Here is a 17,911-nt window from a genome sequence, read left to right as displayed (position 1 = left end):
CAGGAGTCGGGACAGAGCCCCTGCGTCTTTATTGCGCCCCACTGTCAGCCGGGCCGGGGCCGGGGGCTCCAGGGACGTCATAGGCCCAGACGCGGTCCGGGCCCTCCCCTAGCACGGCCACAGGCTGCCAGGTGGGGAGGGGGAACCGTCCAGACACCACGCGGGCCCCGGCGGGCAGCTCCGCCTGCAGCTTCTCCTCCAGCAGGGCGAGCTGTGGGGGCGGCAGGAGCAGGTGTGGGCGGGCCCGGCGCCCCCACCCCGGTGGCGCTCCCCCCCCCCCCGGGTGGCGCCGCCAAACCTACCACGCTGGGGGCCAGGAACACCGACACGTTGTGGCAGTCGCTGAGGCTCACCTGCGGGAGGGAGAGCGCCCAGCGGGCGAGTGGGCGAGTGGGCGGGAGTGGGCGGGCGTGCGCGGCGTGCGCGGCGTGCGCGGCGGGGCCGGGCCGCGGTTACCTTCCAGAGGTCCTCCCGGCGGTAGCGGACGGCGCCGGCGCAGCCCGCCCTCCACGCGTGCAGCCGCGACAGCCCCAGCAGCCACGGGTTCAGCTCATAGCCCACGGCCGGGCGCAGGCCGCACCTGTGCGCCGCCAGCACCTGTGGACAGCGAGCAGCGGGCCGGGCTGCGGCGGGGGAACGCGCGGCCGCCCGCGCCCCGCGCCCGCGCCCGCCGGGGCCTTACGATCCTGCCGTCGCCGGAACCCAGGTCCACCGTCTTCCCGGGGCGGCCCCGCAGCAGCGACAGCACGTGCTCCACCTGGCGCGCGCTCGCGCCCACGTACGGCACCTGCGGGGGCGCGGGGCGGTCAGGGCGGCCGGGGCGGCCAGGGCGCGGGGCGGTCAGGGCGGCCGGGGCGGCCAGGGCGCGGGGCGGTCAGGGCGGCCGGGGCGGTCAGGGCGGCCAGGGCGCGGGGCGGTCAGGGCGCGGGGCGGTCAGGGCGGCCAGGGCGCGGGGCGGCCGGGGCGGTCAGGGCGGCCGGGGTTGCCAGGGCGCGGGGCGGTCAGGGCGGCCAGGGCGCGGGGCGGCCGGGGCGGTCAGGGCGCGGGGCGGCCAGGGCGGCCAGGGCGCTCGCGGGCCCGGCCGCTCCCCGCACCTGCAGCCGCAGCGGGACGCGGCGGAAGCCGGGCTGCAGCAGCAGCGCCCACACGGCGTAGGCCGCCAGCCCCGAGCCCGCCGCCGCCTGCAGCAGCTCCCGCGCGCTCAGCCGCCGCTGCCGCAGCTCCGCCAGCGCCTCGGCCGCGTCGTCCGGCTCCATGGCGCTCGGAGGCTGCGGGGCGGGCCCTCGGCGGCGCCGGAAGTGGCTCGCGGAGCCGGTCCGTCGCGGTTTCCGCTCCGGCCGGGCCCCGCGGACGGCCACCAGGGGTCCGCGGGAGGACCTCGCCCCGTGGGACGCACGGCCCGGCGCGGGGCCCCGGGCGCCCCCCTGAGCATGGGGCCTGGCCCAGACGCCCCTGGGGGGAGGGGAGCCCAGCATGGCTGAGCCCAGGGAGCCCGCAGTTGGGATCCCGGCGGGGAAGGGGCTCAGCAGGGGTGGGGCGGCGTGCAGACCCTGGGGGTCTTGGGTCCCCCCGCGGGGCAGCCCTGCAGCGGGGGACATGGGGGGTGTGCGGCCTGGGCCGAGGCTTGTCTGCACAGGGGACCCTGGCCCCGCCCCTTCTGGGGTGTTCGTGTCCCTGGTGCGGCAGGGATGGTGGCTGCTCCTAGACCAAGGGGTGTCCAAGGCCACTGCCTGCAGAGGGACTCCCGTGCCTGCCACACATGGGCCCCAGCCTGACCAGCCCCGGAAGACAGGTGCGGGGGCCTAAGTCACACCTGTGTTCCCCTCAGCGTCGACAACAGGGCACCTGAAAGGCACGCAGTACGCTCACGTTGAAGGAACAGGCGCAGTGGTCCCAGTGCCCCCCCACACCCGGTGGCCAGTGCACACCTGCGCGAGTCGGCACACACAGGACCCCCAGCCCCAATGCCCAGCCCCTGTCCCCAGCAGAGCCGGAGGCCCCAGGCCCAAGCCCCCAGGACACATCACGAGGGGCTCCCGTGACCGTGCTAGCCACAAGCAGTTTTGCCCCAGGAGGGTGTGTGGGTGGGAGGCCGGGCACTGCCCAGGACAGGTGAGTTGGGGCTAGGGGGTGGCCTAGTGTGGCTGGAGAGGTGGACCAGCAGGCAGCAGGGCCCCCACTGGCTATGGCCGACAGGAGAGGCCGGGGCCGCTCAGAGAACCAGCGGTGACTGGGGACCTGTCTGGACAGAGGGGGGCTCCCCAGACAGCAGGAATGGGGACGCACCAGAGGCTGACCGTCGAGGGCCCTCTGAGTGCTGCTGGGGACTCGGGGGGGGGGGGCGTGTTCGTAAGTAGAGGTGAGGATTCGCCCCGTGTTTGGGAGTTGGGAGAGATGAGAGGCAGGAGCCAGAGGCGGCCCAGGGGCTGCTGTCCATGGAAGGCTGTGCCCCAACTTGTCCCTCCCAACCGCCCCCACGGACACCCTGGGCAGCCCCGGAGGTGACCCGTCACAGGCCTGCGCTGGGCACCCACGGCAGCTCAGCTGGGAGGGAGGCCCTCTCCCACTCCCACCTGAAGGATGAGGGGGGCTGTTTGCCTCCACTCCCAACCCTGTCCCCTCCCGCTAAGGGCAGCCAGACAAGGGCCCTGCCCAGGCCTCGGGCTGGGGTGACGGCCATCGGCCGCCCGGCTGGCCCTTTGTGCAGCTGCAGGAGGGAGGCAGGGCAGCGACCGTGGGGCCTTGGCGACAGACGGTCCTTAGAGCCCCCACGCGGGAAACGGGAGCCTGCAGCGGGGACCCCACTGCCCGCGGGCCCTGGCCAGTGTGCATGCTCACCACGTCCAGGCCCTCCGGACACAGTGGCCCATCCTTCCCAGAGGGCAGGCTGGGGCTCCGGCGAACCCAGAGGAGCTGGCACAGAGCCGAGCAGGGCACCAGCTACCCCCACCCGTCCAGGGGACCCCCCCACCTTGGGCTCCGGAATGACGGCCCCTTCCGCTCCCGCTCTGAGTCCCAGAAGCACCTGGCACGGGGTGGGGGGCAAAGAGGAGCCAGAGAGGAAGCAGGGGAGTGGCGCGGGGTAGCAGGGGCCTCAGCCCCCCCCCCCCCCCCCGGGCCCTGTGGAGGGAGCCCGGGCTGGGGAGGGTGCGGGAGGGAGGCGGGCCCAGGGCAGGACACCAGGTGCGCGGCAGCCAGTGTAGTCCTCGTCCTTCATGACGGCCCCGCCTCAGAAGCAGGGGTGCCAGGGTGTGGCTCCGCCCACCCCAGGCCCCTCAGTCCAGCGCCCGCCCACAGGGGAGGAGGTGGGCGGCACAGGCGGCAGGAAGGCTGGGAGCAACTCCTGCAGGCGGAGGGCGCAGCCCAGCCAGGCCCCCGGGACGGTGCAGCCCAGGAAGAGGAAGGGGCCGGGGCCGGGGCCGGGGCGGACGCCGCAGCGCAGGGCTGTTGGATGGAGGCTGGCCCGGCCCCGCACCCCGAGCAGGGGCAGCGTCTGGCGGAGGATGTCGGTGATGCCAGACTCCTGCAGCTCCATGTCGTGGGCGACCCCGCGGATGGTCCCCCGATCACTGGGGAGACACGGGGGCCAGTGGTGGGCGCTGGGTGGACAGGGTCCAGGCTGTCCCACTCCAGGCCGGCTGGCAGGGCACTCACCCAAGTCACTGGTGCAGGCGGCCAGGGGGAGCTCGGCCTCACTGCCGGGTCTGCAGGCATGGCACGGGGGGGGGGGGGCGTGAGACCTGTGGGGCTCCCAGCAGCAGCAGGAGCTGCACAGCCCCTCCCCCCAGCCCTCCCATCGCTGCCTCCTGGGACCCAAGAACAGCAGCCAGGCTAGGATGGCAGGAGGCCGCCGTGGGCTCAGGGGTCACTGGTGGGGTCACCGGCCACAGAGCAAGAGCCATCCGTGGGGTCAGGCTCCCAGCATGGTGCATGGTGAGCATGCACACTTGGGCCTGGTGCCCTGCGGGGAGCGGGGGCAGTGGCCATGGAAACTGGCAGGCACAGTGGACTTTTGTTGGTTGGGCTGGGGAGGGGGGAGAGAGGTCACTGCTGGGCCAGGGGGCTCTGGGCAGCTTGGGCCTCAGGCTTTGATCTCCTGCCCAGCCCCTCCCCTAAGGCTTCAGGGACGAGGCTGGCCTCCCCTTTTCTCCCTCTGCCCTGCTGGTGCTTGCCCTTAGCGCGCCGGCCCCCGTGTGTCCCGCCCCATCTGTGCTCACTCCCCACCGGCCCCTGTCCGGCCCCTGCCCAGCGCAGCCCTCACTGTCCACGCCAGGGCCGAGGGCCTGGGAGGCAGCTCTGGGCGCGCAGCTCCAAGCGGAAAGCGGCCACGCGGCGGCTGATGTCGCGGTGCGGGGTGGCCCGCAGGAAGAGGGCCTGGCGCTCGCGGGGCCCCGGCGCACGCAGCGGCTGCCGGCCGGGCGCGCACCCTCGGCCAGAAGCAACTCCAGGGTGCCGCCCGCGCGTTCCGCGAAGACCCGGCGGCCCGCGCAGGCCGGGGCCGCCCAGGCTGAGCGCAGCGCCCCGGCCGGGTACAGCCACTCGACCGCGCTGTCGGCGCAGGCCGGGGCCAGCTGCCCCACGCTGCCGGGCTCCTGCGACAGGCGCTGGGGACCGACGGGCGACGCTAAGCGGACGGGCGGCGGGCTGGGCCCGCGCCGCTACCCTGCCGCCGCCGCCGCCGCCACGGCTGTGCCCACTCGGAGGAGGGGGAAATGGAGGCCCTGCTCTCGCCACCCTTCCCGGCTCGCAGCGGCGCCCCCAGCCCCACCGGGCGCGTACCTGCCCCTCCGGCTGCAGCGGGGCGGGCGCCGGCGGCCGCCGCCAGGAACGCGCAGCCGAGCGCGAAGAGCAGTGCGGCCCGCATGGAGCGCCCGGGGCGCCCGGGCCTCGCGCCGGATGTCGGTGCTGCCCCGGCGGGGAGCGGGGCCGGGCGGCGGCGACAGCAGCCCAGGGCGCCGCCCGCCGCCCGCTCAGCCCCGCGCCCGGGTGAGGCGGGGCCGGCGCTCCCGGCCAATCGCGGCGCGGCCCCGGAACTTTCTTCCAATCGCAGCGGCGGCGGCGGGGCCGGCGGCGGGAGCGGCTCGGAGGCCGCAGGTGCCGGGGTCTCCGCCCGCGCCGCGCGTCCGCGGGAGCTGAGAGCCCTCTGCCCGGTGGGCGGCCCGCGTTGCGGAGCTGCGGGGTCTGGCCCCTTCTTGGCCTTCGAGGTCCTGTGCCCCTCCCCGGAGGCAGCTGGGATCCCGGCAAGACGCAGGGCGACCCAGGGCAGGGACAAGGGTCGAGCCCCCTGCGGTGAGGGTCGGTGGGGGCCCGAGCGGCCCGGGCGGTCCTGGACCCGTTCTGCAGCGCCCTTTCTCTCGGACCTGCGACGTGCACCCCGCGGTCGCCGCGGCGTGTGAATGCGGGAGACGCAGAGGCCCCCGCACGTATCCAGAGCCGCCAGGGCCGAAGGCAGGACTAGGGTGCTCTCGCCGAGGGGACTTGGCAGCTGTCCCTTGGGGGAAGTGTGGGGAGAGGCCGCGTACCCCCGACCGCAGCGCCTGCCCAGGCCGCACAGCGACCAGGCGGGCTCTGAGCGGTGCGCAGCCCCGTGCCCCGCCCTGCGGCAGGGTCTCCAGGGAAACAGGTGGGCTGCAAAGAGGAATGCGTGACCCCCTGTGGGTTTCCGAGGCGGGGAGGTGAGGACAGGGGCTGCGGCCAGGAGCCAGGGTTTGATGGGCATAGTTTGCTTGGTGGCACAAGGGTGCGGGTGTCCCCAATTAAAACCATGAGCTGCACACGGATGGTGCCCGTGCTCTCTTCTGTTATGCGCGTGCTACCGTCATTAAAAGGTTAAAAAAGCGAGTAGGGTGGACATGGCCTTGTGGGCACAGGCCGGCAAGCGAGCTTGGGGGCCGTGGGGGTCCTGGCCAGAGGCCTTGGAGGCAGACGTGGCCCTGGTGGTTGTGGGGAGGACCCACCCCAGCCCTTCCCTGGGGAGCTGGGGCCACTGACTTCCACCCTGACCGTCCCCCAGAAAAGCAGCAGGGCCCTGGGCTGGGGGAGGGTCCCACAGGACCTCGCCGCAGGAGAGACCAGCACAGAAGCCGCCCACAGCTCCTGGATCGGCCAGGGCCCCACTGGTCATCACAGCTCTGTGGTCCCCATACCAGGATCCCCGAGGCCCAGTCTGGGCTCTTGCCTGTGTCCAGGCCCCGCCACACCTGGGTGCAAGTGCTGGCTGCTCGTTACCTGGTTGTCAGCCAGTGGGTGGGGGTGGAGGGACGAGGAGCCGGCCTCCGGCGACCCCAAAGGAGCCCCTGTCTCACCAGGCCAGAGAGGAGCAGCAGGAGCCGCTCCCGTCAGACTGCGGGACTTCCTTCCAGGGGGCTGGGCCGCTCTGGGAGAGAATGTTTGTTCCCGAGAGGCCTTGGAGGTGCAGCGCGGGCCCTGGGGCTGGGGCAGTGGAGGCCTCACCTCTCAGGCCACCTCCTCTGGCCATTGCCAAGACATAGGTGTGGCCCGCTGAGGGTGCTGGTGCTGCACCGCGCCGAGCTGGGCCTGGACCGTGCCTGCAGCCAGCCACCAGACAGCAAGGGAGGAGGTGGACAGGCGGCGGCCCCTGGGGTGAGGGGCACAGCCTATATACTGGTGGCTGGTCCTGCTCCCAGGGGCGTGGCCTGGAGGGGCACAGAGAGTAGATGGGGCTCCCAGGAACCAGGAGCCACAGATGGTGGAAGGGGGCGGGGCCAGAGCCCGGCAGAAGACACAGGTCTCCCAATCACCAAGACTTCTGGCCTGGGTCTCAGCGTTCACCAGCAGTAGGGGGGCAGGGCAGCTATCCCCTCCAGTGTCCACCCAGAGCCCTGCAGCCAGCAATGGCCACAGGCGCTGGTCTGGCCCTGGCAGGGTGGCGCTGGGGGGGAGGGGCGGGACTGGACAGAGAGGGGTCCTTCCCACAACTGGGGGCACCGAGGCACAGGGAACCCACCACGCCCTGGGCCAGCCGGGGCTCTCACGGTGCCCACGCTGAGCCCTGGTGCTCAGACCTGGGGCTTCAGGGTGCAGGCAGGGGCGCCCAGGGGCTCAGGCAAGGAGGGGTCCCAGCTGCCAGCTCCCCCTCCCCTCTGCCCCGCCTCCCCTGGCGGCACCTAGGGCCAAGGCCCCCTCTGTCGCTGCCATGTTTTTCATCCACGCCCCACCCCCGCCTTGCAACTCCTCCTCCAGGAGCAGAAAATGCAGCCGAGCGCTAAAAATAACCGCCAGCTCCAGCCGGGAAAACATCCCATTGCTAGGAGACAACCGTTGCCAGGAGACCACATTGCTAGGTGACTCCGTTGCCATGGTGACAGCTGGGCCCTGAGTCATCCTCAGCCGGGAGGGGGGAGCGGGGAGAGAGAGCCCCCGCCCACGGCCCCCCAGGGCGAGGTGCCCGGGCTGGCCCTGGAGTGGCCAGAGCAGTCGGGCACCTGCTGACCCACGTGCCTCTCCCCAGGAGCCCGCAGCCTCTGCCTTGGAGGGGGGGCGGGGCTGGGGCAGAGGCGGGCCAGCACCCCTTCAGACCTGCCCCCTCCCCAGGAGGGGCCGGCACCCACCCCCCAGGGCTGGGGAGCTGCATGGCAGGACTAGGGGAAGGGCCGGGGGGCACAGGACGATACTTCTACCCCCTCAGGTCTCTGGCAAGACGCGCCGGCAGCCTCCGGTCCCCAGGGCCCCCAAATCAGCTCCAGCAGCCCACGCTTAGGAGACAGCTCCAGGCGCCCCGGAGCCTTCCCCTTGGCTCCCCAGGGCTGCCGGGGTGGGGGGGAGCAAGCCTCCTCACTGGCCAGGCAGCTCTGCATCCCGCAGGTGCGCGGGGGCCTGCCGACACCCACAGAGCCGGTTTCCAAAGGTGTCCTCCAGGGGGCGCCCTGCCGATCTGCTTGCTCCCCCCCCCCCCCCCCCACCTTGGTCAAGTTCCCACTACAGGCGGGCTCTGGGTGAGGTGCAGGCAGCCCGACCCTGGCCCTCAGCTCAGTCCAAGCACCCTGGAACACAGGCTGAGACGGGAGGCCCCTGGAGCCGCGGTGAGGACACGGACTGTGGTCCTCTTACCGGGAGACCAGCTGAGCCAGCACTGAGGGGCAGGCGGAGCCACCAGTGCAGGTGGTGAGGGCGCTTCAAGTGCGGGACTCCAGGTGGGGGCGTGAGGAAGGCCCATGTGACCACGGCTCCTGGGGCAGGCAAGGGCGAGGCCGCGGCCGCAGAGCGACACCTGGGGCCCGCAGTCCGCAGCCACGGGTGGGCAGAGCCCTGGGGGGCACTGGGCGTGGGGGAGTGAGAGCCCAGGAGGGTGGGTGATGGGGAGACGCGGGTGGGCCCCGGCGCCAGCGTCCGTCCGAGCAGCCCTCTCGGGTGTTCTGATCCTGCAAAGGCAGCGCACAACCCAGCGCCACTGTGTCTCGGCCTCCCCATGCCCAGCACGGGAACTGCGGCCTCCCCACGCTGTCAGGGTGGACCTCGAACCGAGGCCACAGCAGCCCCGCCTGGGGCTCAGCCTGTCCACTCCGCTCCCGGCCACCTCTGGTCACTCTCGGAACAAGACCCCTGTCCATCCCACGCGTGAACCACACTCCTCCAGCTGCAGGAGGCTGGACCCAGTGCCCACTCCCATGCCCCTGTGCCCGCTGAAACCCACCAGTGTCCAGCCAGCCTCACCCTGGCCGCGGAGGTGGGGCGTTTGCCATCCAAACGCAGCCAACGCCAGCTGCTCCTGTCTAAGACGACCTGGACCCGGGTCCCACTCTGCTCCCCACACCTGGCCTCTCCTGCAGCCCCCTTCTTCTCGCGGAACCCCCACGCCCCATCTTTGCCCGGCCTCCAGTCCACTTGGCAGGGAAACCGCGCCTCCTTCAGGCCCTTGGACCGTGGCGCCACCCGCGTGCGGCCACTTCTCCCTCTCACCCTTGTCAGCCCGGGGGACGTCCGCGGGTCCTGCACTCGGCGCCGCGCTCTGAGCGCTCTGTTTAGCTCTGCAGCTGCGCGAGCGCATCCCGGGCCTGCATCGCAGCAGGTGCACTCGGCCTGCGCGGGCCGGGCGGGAGGGTCCTGGCGCTGGGACCGTCTCCCCTGCTACGGCCCAGCCTCGCTGCCCTGCCCGCGGCACGCGCGGGGCCGGCCCCCGGGCCGACCGCACGCGCCAGGGGCCCGGGTCCTCGTGCGGCCGCGGGGTCGGCGCGCCCCGGGCCCGCCCGGCAGCTGCACGCCTTGGCCCCCGCCCGCCAGCCCTCCGGGATCCGCCGGGCGCCGGGCTTCGTGGAGGTGCGCGAGCCCAGGCCCAGGCGGGGCGCGTGCCCGGCGGCGCCGCGCGGGGGGCGGGCCGGGGCGGGGCTCCGCGTCCTCCGCGCCTCCGCCGGGCTCGCTGCCCCGGATTGGTTCCCGCGCCGGGAGCGCGCGAGGGCGCGGCGCTCAGGGCCGGGCGGGGGGCGCGCGCGGCGCCGCCGGCTCCCTGCACAGCGGCCTTATTTATCCGGGCTCAGCCTCGGCCTCCCCGCTGGGAGGCTCGGGGAGGCCGACCCTCCCCCACCGGGAGCTCGCATTCGGGCGCCGCCGCGGGGGCCCGGCCCGGCCAGGGAGCGGGGCGCGGCCGGGCCCTGCCGGCCAGTGCAGCCCCTGCCCGCCTCCGCGCTCGCCGGCGCCCTGCTGGGCTCCCCATGACGCGAGGCCGCCCGGCGGACAGCGTGGCATGAGCCAGGAGCCCGGGCCGAGGTAGGGCGGATGCGCGGGGCCCGGGGCGGGGAGGGGCCTGGCCCGCCGCGACGGCGGCCACAATGAGGAGGGGGCTGGGGGGGGGGCTTGGGACCGCGCCGCCGCCGAAGAGCGGCTTACGTAACGGCCGCCCCTTCCCCTCCTCGGCCTGCAGCCCTGCTGCCCGGGCGGCCGCTCCCGCTGGCAGCTCTGCCGGCGCTGTGGTTCGGTGGCCCCCGAACCGCCGACGCGAAGCGCTGTGTCCCCGGGCAAGGCAAAGGCAGCCCCCAGCTTCGGGTCGGCCTGGCGAAGCCGGGGCTCCCCACTGCAGCTCCTGGGGCCCCTGGGCGAACGTCACAGGTGTGAGACGATTATCAACTCCAGGGGGAGCCCCGTGGTTCGGTGGCCTGGCTCTGGCCCTCCCTCGGACCCCTTCTGGGCAGGAGCTGGGGCCCTGCCACCCCAGGGAGAGTGGGCATGGCCCTAGTGGGCCTCAGAAGGGGCCTGGCCATTCGGACACCTGCTGGGAGTCTGGGTGGTGGGCAGAGTGCCCCAGGAGGAGGGGCCCAGCTAGTGGAGTCTGGGGCCCAGCGGCGGCCTCTCCCCTCCCCTGCAGGCCTCTGAGCGGGCGGCCTGACCGCCACAGGGGGAGCAGGTGGCAGCAGCAGCAGTGTGGCCTCACTGGCCCTCCCGAGCCCCTCCTCCACACCCACAGTACCCCGGGGCCTGCTCTCCCAGCTCAGCCCTGGGCTGGGAGCCTGAGGGACCCCCACGACTTGGTTGCCTCCCCCCACACGTGGGCAAGGCCAGGAGCCCAGCACTGTCACCTGGGGATGGACGTGCAGGACCTGTGCGGCCGAGCGGGAGGACGCCTCCCGGGGGGGGGCAGCTGGGGCTGTTCTGCCACCTGCAGACCCCATCCCTCCCCTGTGGGAGACGGCCGCCTCACTGCTGGCCTGCCAGGGCTGGTGCCCAGGGAACCAGGCTCTGTGGGCTGGGCAGGAGGCCCAGGAAGACGGACAGGGGGGTGGGTGCTTGGCAGAAGGCGGGCTGCGAGACAACTCCCCCAGAGCACAGGTCCCAAGACCTCATGTCCTTCAGCCCAACGTCCACTCCCCAGGGTGCCCAGCGCACTTGGCTGGGCCGGCACAGGGTGGCCACAGGGCTTCTGTCTGCTGGGACATCAGCCCGGGGCTCCCCCAGTAGCACCTCCAGCTGGGGTGGGAAGGGAGCCTGTCTCTGTGACACGTGCAGGTGGCAGGGACGTGAGTGTGCCTGAGTCACGGGCCTGTCACGGCACGCGGCAGCCTCAGCCCCGGGGGCTGCCACTCGGGCTGAGCCTGCGTGAGGTCCCCCGGCACCAAGGCCCTCAGCAGGCAGGTCCCTGCAAGGCCAAGACCCCCACCCCTCCCTGTCCCAGGCACTCTGTCCTGGTCTGACGTTCAGAAATGGCACCAGCCGAGGTGAGTGATGAGGGAGATGTGAGAGGCCAGGGCCTGGTGGCACGGCGGGGTAAGGGCAGTGCCCAGTCCCCCAGCCTGGCCTGGGCCTACCTACATAGGCCACCTCTGGATCACTGTGCCCGGCCCAGCCCTGGGGACCGGATGAGCTAGGGTGCAGGGGTCAGTCACGCCGAGCTCAGGGAGCCCTGAGCCCTGCTGCTGGTCAGGCGGCCAGTGGCCAGCAATAGAGGACGAGGCGTGTGCTCGCTCTGGTGGCTCCTGGGCTCCTCCTCAGGGGCCAGGCCAGGGCACGGGGCGCTGCAGTGGGGGGCGCCGAGCCAGAAGAGACACAGCGCCTCTTCCCCACGACCTGCACATTCCAAGGCCCAGGCCACTCCCCAGGTCTCGGGAGCCCGCCCAGTGTTTGTGGCCTCGATCCTGAGGCCCCCCTCTCCTGTGGGCGCTGGCCACGGTCAGCACCGGGGCTTGCCTTTGAGCTACGCCTCCCGCTCTGGCCGGCCTCCGCCAGGCTGCGCAGTGGTCCTCGCTCACCCCTTCATCCACTCAGTACAGTGGGAGGCCAGCAGCCCCGGAGCCGTCTGTCCCCCAGGAGTCCCCAAGCTAGGGAAGGGGCAGAGGTGCTGGTCCCCTGTCCTCAAAGGTGCAGGAGCTCCCACTGAGAGGGAGGGCGAGGGCTGGAGGCTGCTGAGCGAGCTGGGGGCCAGGTGTGCCCAGGCAGAGAACGGTGGGCGAGGAGGAGTGAGGAGTGGACGCCAGCATGGCCATCTGAGGCCTGGACCTGGACCGAGCCAGTGCTGGGGCCCTCCCACGAGCCCTCGGGGAGAAAATGAGGGGGCCCTCCCCAAGGACACCCCGACCCAGTGGGCTCAGGCTAAGAGCGGTGGCTGGTGTCGCCCTTCTTCCCCGGTGAGCCTACCCCAGGAGGGGACCTCCCCCCACATTCCCACTCTGGACCCAGCATGCGTCAGGGGCTGGGGGCAGGCACAGGCCCGGGGGGGGGGGGTCACCCTCCAGCTTTCTGAGTTGGGCCAGGGCCTCTGATAAGAAGCCCCGTGTCCACCTGACCCCTGGTCCCAGGCATGGCTGTTTACATTTCTGAACATCAGGGTCACCTGGGGGAGTGTGAGGAACGAGCCGGGGGGGGGGGCCGCAGACTGGGGAGCAGGAGGGCTCAGCGAGGGGACTGCAGACGCATGCCCCTCCCTCCTGCGGGCTCCCCCAGGCAACCTTGGTTCTCCCTGCTCGACCCTGAGGCCTGGGGTGGGTGTGTGCAAATGAGAGCTCCGGTGGGGGCGCGGAAGGAGCCTGCAGAAGCCGGGGGTGTCCACGTGCGGCCCCCAGCCCGGCGCTCCACGTGCAGAACCAAAATCGGCAGCACGCCTCCGTTTCTTCCCCTGGCGCCACCTCCGCTGCCGCCTCCGGATCCCAGCCGAGCCTCTCCCCTCCCCCCTCCCGCGCCTCTGGGGCCCCTCCCCGCGGAGCTGGGCTTGCCGGGCGTCCCCCAACCGCATCCCCGTGGTCCCCACCGGGCCGCTGTCCGTGGTGGCGCCCGGCCGCGGGGGCGCCGCTGTCCATGGTGCTGCGCGGGCTCCGCGCCGGGACGCCAGGTCTGCCGGCAGCCACGGAGCCCCGCGGCTGGGCATCGGCACTGGGGATGCTGGGGTACTCAGGCTGGGACTGCCTCTACCCCCACACGCAGCTTTCAGAAGGGCCTGCTGGCACAGCAGTGGGGCAGCCGTGGGCGCTGCTGCCCCAGGACCCTCCTCGGGTAGCTGTGGACATGCTCCTCGGAGCCCTGGGTCCTGATCGGAAACCTGGGGTGAGGTCAGGGCCACCCCACACAGGGCTGCGGGCAGCTGGGCAGCCACAGAGTTGTGGTGGACAGCGCCGTCGGCCTGTCTGGGGCCCCTGCTTCCCAGTCACGAGGGGTGGGGGCCCTCCTGGCAGGGCCTGGGCCCACAAGTGACCCCTTCGGGGGGGAGGGGGTGGCACAGCCCTGAGCAGGGCTGAAGGGCAGGAGCAGGCTGGGCGGTCCCAGTGACCCCTGGCCCCAGCCCAGTGGACTCAAGGCTGGGGAGCAGTGAACTGACAGAAGGCATGGATGAGGGACCAAGGCAAGCTGTGCTGTCCAGGGCTTGGGGACGAGAGGGACAGGGCCTCCCGAGGTGGGACAGGGCGTGGGGAACCAGCTGCCACCCTCCCTGAGGGGAGGGCTCTCTGCTCCTCTCCCCAAGCTGTGCCTACCCCGAGGTCCACCCCAGGCTCTGGGAAGGTCTGGGGGGGCTTCTCGGACAGCCCCTGGCGGGACGCGGCCCACCCTGGCCAGTCGGGACTGGCCTTTACTCCTCCTTGGAGCCTGGGCAGGAAGGCAGGGATGGACACGCAGGCTCCAGGCTTGGTCTGGGAGCCTCCTACAGCCCAGGTCGAGGCCTGATTGCCCTCAGCTGTGGCTGGCGCGGGGGGAGGGCACAGGTAACCTGGCCGTTACTCTCAGAGGCCCCCCGCACACACCGCCCCGGGAAGCAGCGGCTTCAGGGTGAGGAGCAGGCTCAGAGAGGGGGAGCAGCTTGCAGGAGCTCGCACAGAGCCCGTGGGGACGGGGCCCTCACTGGATCCAGGGGTGCAGCGGGCGGGAGGTCTGCGTGTGGAGCCCCTCCCCGAACGGCAGTCAGCACCCAGGGCCCTGCACTGCCCACTCACAGCCACAGAGGGGGCCACTGAGGGCGCTGGGGGCGGGCTCGGCCCCATCCTGGGGGCAGAGGACCCTCTGGCTCCAGAGAATTCCGCACGGCCTTCGTCAGCCCGCTGCCACCCAAACTTCAGCTCCCACCACATAACTGCCGTGCTAAGCCGGGCCTCGGTCTCAGTCTTTCTCATCTACACAGTGGGCCCGGTCGTCACAGCACTGCTGGGTGGGGGACGCGCTGTGCTGGCACCGCGGTTGGCGGTCCTGGGGCGCACGCCTGCCTTCTCTCTGGGCTCGCTGTGGCTGTGGGGCACCAGAGCCGGCCCCTGGAGGGGAGGGGTCGGGGGCACCCAGCCTTTGCCCGGAGGGATGGGCCCCCCGCCCCCGCCTCTCCCGTGTAAAATGGGACCCAGCACCCAAGCGGCCCTGAGCAGTGCACACAGCAGGTGCTCAGCGAGCGCCCTCAGTGCTGCGTGCAGCCTGGAGGCAGAGGCACGCGCTGCTCTGCGGTGGCTCTGGGAGAGCCGTGGGAGGGGACACCCCGCCCCCCGGGCCCGGCACACTCACCCTCCTCCCTGGCTCTCTGCAGAACAGTGCGAGGAGGAAGATGTCGAGCCCGGGCGTCGATGGCGACCCCAAGCCTCCATGCCTGCCTCGGAACGGTCTGGTGAAGCTGCCCGGCCAGCCCAACGGCCTGGGCGCGGCCAGCATCACCAAGGGAACGCCGGCTGCCAAGAACCGCCCCTGCCCGCCCCCACCCCCTCCCACCCTCCCGCCACCCAGCCTGGCAGCCCCGCTGTCCCGGGCCGCTCTGGCTGGGGGCCCCTGTCCCCCGGCAGGTGGGCCGGCCTCAGCCCCCGTGCCCGGACCCCCAGCCGAGCGGCCGCCGCTGGCCACGGACGAGAAGATCCTCAATGGCCTCTTCTGGTACTTCTCGGCCTGCGAGAAGTGCGTGCTGGCCCAGGTGTGCAGGGCCTGGCGGAGGGTGCTGTACCAGCCCAAGTTCTGGGCAGGCCTCACGCCCGTGCTGCACGCCAAGGAGCTCTACAACGTGCTGCCCGGCGGGGAGAAGGAGTTCGTGAACATGCAGGGCTTTGCCGCCAGGGGCTTTGAGGGCTTCTGCCTGGTGGGTGTCTCGGACCTGGACATCTGCGAGTTCATCGACCACTACGCGCTCTCCAAGAAGGGGGTCACGGCCATGAGCCTCAAGCGCTCCACCATCACCGACGCCGGCCTCGAGGTGCACCCCCAGGCTGGCCGGGAGGGGTTGGGGCTGGGGCGGTGGCAGGCGGGCATGGGAGGGCGTGAAACCCGCGCCCCGGGCAGCTCAGGTGCAGCGGGGGGTGGTGCGGGTGGGCTGTGCCGCAGGGGAACCGTGGCTGCATGGTGTGCAGACGCACAGGCCCCCTGTTGGAGGATGAGGGCAGACTTCAAGGCTGCTACGGCAGCGGCGCAGTGAGCTGATCCTGGGGGGGGGGTCTGGGGACGGACCTGCCGCTCATCGCGCGGCTGCTCCCAGCACCGCTCTGGCCAGCCCCCACCCCCCCGCGCGCCCCCGCGCCCTGTGCTGCCGGACAGCACAGCCCCCTCCCCCCCGCCCCGGCGCCCTGTGCGGCTGGAGGAGCACCACAGCCCCCCCTCTCCGGCGCCCTGTGCGGCTGGAGGAGCACCACAGCCCCCCCCCCCGGCGCCCTGTGCGGCTGGAGGAGCACCACAGCCCCCCCCCCCGGCGCCCTGTGCGGCTGGAGGAGCACCACAGCCCCCCCCCCCCCCGGCGCCCTGTGCGGCCGGACGAGCACCACAGCCCCCCCCCCCCCGCCCCGGCGCCCTGTGCGGCCGGACGAGCACCACAGCCCCCCCCCCCGCCCCGGCGCCCTGTGCGGCCAGAGGAGCACCACAGCGCCACCACCCCCCCCCCCCCCCCCCCGCAGGTGATGCTGGAGCAGATGCAGGGCGTGGTGCGCCTGGAGCTGTCCGGCTGCAACGACTTCACAGAGGCGGGGCTGTGGTCCAGCCTCAGCGCGCGCATCACCTCGCTGAGCGTCAGCGACTGCATCAACGTGGCGGACGACGCCATCGCCGCCATCTCGCAGCTGCTGCCCAACCTGGCCGAGCTGAGCCTGCAGGCCTACCACGTGACGGACACGGCGCTGGCCTACTTCACGGCGCGCCAGGGCCACAGCACGCACACGCTGCGCCTGCTCTCCTGCTGGGAGATCACCAACCACGGCGTGGTCAACGTGGTGCACAGCCTGCCCAACCTCACGGCGCTCAGCCTGTCCGGCTGCTCCAAGGTCACGGACGACGGCGTGGAGCTCGTGGCCGAAAACCTGCGCAAGCTGCGCAGCCTCGACCTCTCGTGGTGCCCGCGCATCACCGACATGGCGCTGGAGTACGTGGCCTGCGACCTGCACCGCCTGGAGGAGCTGGTGCTGGACAGGTGCGCGCTGCGGGGGGGGCGGCGCGGGGCGGGGCCGCGCGGCGGGGGGGGCGCAGGGGCGGGGCGGGGCGCTGCGCCGGTAGGCAGGGCCCGTCTGGTGCACCCGCAGGTGCGTGCGCATCACGGACACCGGCCTCAGCTATCTGTCCACCATGTCGTCCCTCCGCAGCCTCTACCTGCGATGGTGCTGCCAGGTACCGTTCCCGCGCGCCTCTGGGGAGGTGGGGGCGCCGGGACGATCCGCTGACCTGCTCCGGGCCAGGGGCCTCTTGCGGGGACCTCCCGGTGTCTCCAGGCACACACCTGCCGGGTCCCTGGGCGCTGAGAAACTCCCGCTTGGAGCCCAGTCTCCTGCCCCTCCCGCGGCGCCCCTTCCCCGCCCCCGTGGGAGCCGAAGTGTGGTTTACCCGCCCCCGCCCCCGCCCCGCAGGTGCAGGACTTCGGGCTGAAGCACCTCCTGGCCATGAGGAGCCTGCGCCTCCTGTCTTTGGCAGGTGAGACCCCCCCCCCCCCCCCCGCGGGCCAGCCCCTCGCTCGTCCCCGCGCGTCGGGGGCCCTCTGCAGGCCGTGCGCGCTCCGCGCACTGAGCCGCCCGCCTCCGCCCGCCGCAGGCTGCCCGCTGCTCACCGCCGCGGGGCTGTCGGGCCTGGCGCAGCTGCAGGAGCTGGAGGAGCTGGAGCTGACCAACTGCCCTGGGGCCACGCCCGAGCTCTTCCAGTACTTCTCGCAGCACCTGCCCCGCTGCCTGGTCATCGAATAGCGCGGGCCCCGCCCCGGCCACGCGCCCCGCCCCGGGCAGGGGCGGCGGGCGGGGCCGCCCCACGCACGACGCTCGCTCGGGGACTTTGCATGCCCCTCGCGCCCGCACTGCACGCCCGCCCTGCTGCGCCCCCCTGCCCGCCCGCCCGCCCGCCTGGGGCGGGGCCCAGTCCTGGGGCGCTTTGAGCCCCGATCGCTGCCCTAATGCCTTTCTCCCCTCCCCCGCCGTCTCCCCGCTGTCCCCCAACCCCGGGCAGGGCCCAGGGGGACTGAGGGAGGCTGGGCTCCGTCACCTGGGGGCCCAGCGGAGCCCCGAGGGCTTCCTGCATCGTCACCGCACCGCCTGGAGCCCTCCGAGGGGTCGCGAGGGAACCAGGCCACCGCCAAAGCCATGGCCCGCGGGGGAGCCCCGCCCGGCCGCTCTCGCCCACCCGCGCAGGTCCGACCCCAGCGAGCCGCCTCCTGCGTGGCCCCCGCTGCCCGCACACGCGCCAGGCCTGCCGGGCCGGCATGGAGAGAGGGCCCGCCGGGAGCTAGCACCGGCAAGCTGGGCGGTGCCAGCGCCTGGACAGAGCCGGAGCAGCAGCTGCCCTGGGCCCCCAGTTCAGCCCTTGCCAGCGGCCGGGCTCTGGCCTTGGCTCCTCCTCCACTCTGGGCAGGTGTGGCCAGGTGGGATCTCAGCAGTGGGCCCGACCTGCGCCTCCCGTCTCCGGTGGCCGCCCCGGGAGGGAGGGCTCCCTCCTAGCCCCCACCCCACGCCCCAGCTTCCCAAGCTCTGCCATGTCCTGTTCCACCCAAGGCCTGCGGATGTCCGGGGGACGCTGGCGGAGGAGGGGGCTGGGACCCCTTCCCTGCGCATCC

The 17,911-nt window shown here is 73.0% G+C and overlaps 3 protein-coding genes across 3 annotated transcripts; 1 reads left to right on the top strand and 2 right to left on the bottom strand.

Annotated features, from left to right (window-relative positions):
* Positions 1-6: 6 nt before the first annotated feature.
* Positions 7-1,273, bottom strand: ANTKMT (adenine nucleotide translocase lysine methyltransferase). Its single transcript, XM_062185587.1, has 5 exons — positions 1,095-1,273; positions 683-787; positions 457-597; positions 303-353; positions 7-211 (listed from the first exon to the last, which is right to left on the bottom strand). Exons 1-5 carry the CDS (start codon positions 1,254-1,256, stop codon positions 29-31), a joined length of 642 nt encoding a protein of 213 aa, XP_062041571.1. The 5' UTR covers positions 1,257-1,273; the 3' UTR covers positions 7-28.
* Positions 1,274-1,443: 170 nt separating this feature from the next.
* METRN (meteorin, glial cell differentiation regulator) lies at positions 1,444-4,864 on the bottom strand. The gene is given in 7 exon segments (XM_062185588.1): positions 1,444-1,845; positions 2,839-3,569; positions 3,651-3,714; positions 4,098-4,142; positions 4,296-4,394; positions 4,397-4,624; positions 4,780-4,864. Coding segments are annotated over 6 exon segments (861 nt in total). The 3' UTR covers positions 1,444-1,845; positions 2,839-3,229.
* A 4,767-nt stretch (positions 4,865-9,631) lies between these two features.
* FBXL16 (F-box and leucine rich repeat protein 16) lies at positions 9,632-17,051 on the top strand. The gene is made up of 6 exons (XM_062185590.1): positions 9,632-9,723; positions 14,441-15,091; positions 15,783-16,291; positions 16,401-16,485; positions 16,722-16,785; positions 16,903-17,051. Exons 2-6 carry the CDS (start codon positions 14,459-14,461, stop codon positions 17,049-17,051), a joined length of 1,440 nt encoding a protein of 479 aa, XP_062041574.1. The 5' UTR covers positions 9,632-9,723; positions 14,441-14,458.
* Positions 17,052-17,911: the final 860 nt, after the last annotated feature.

The sequence above is a fragment of the Lepus europaeus genome, unplaced genomic scaffold (assembly GCF_033115175.1).
Source record: "Lepus europaeus isolate LE1 unplaced genomic scaffold, mLepTim1.pri SCAFFOLD_503, whole genome shotgun sequence".
Classification (NCBI taxonomy): domain Eukaryota; kingdom Metazoa; phylum Chordata; class Mammalia; order Lagomorpha; family Leporidae; genus Lepus; species Lepus europaeus.
The sequence above is the reverse complement of the archived record's forward strand: the minus strand, read 5'-3'. Positions and strand labels throughout refer to the sequence as shown.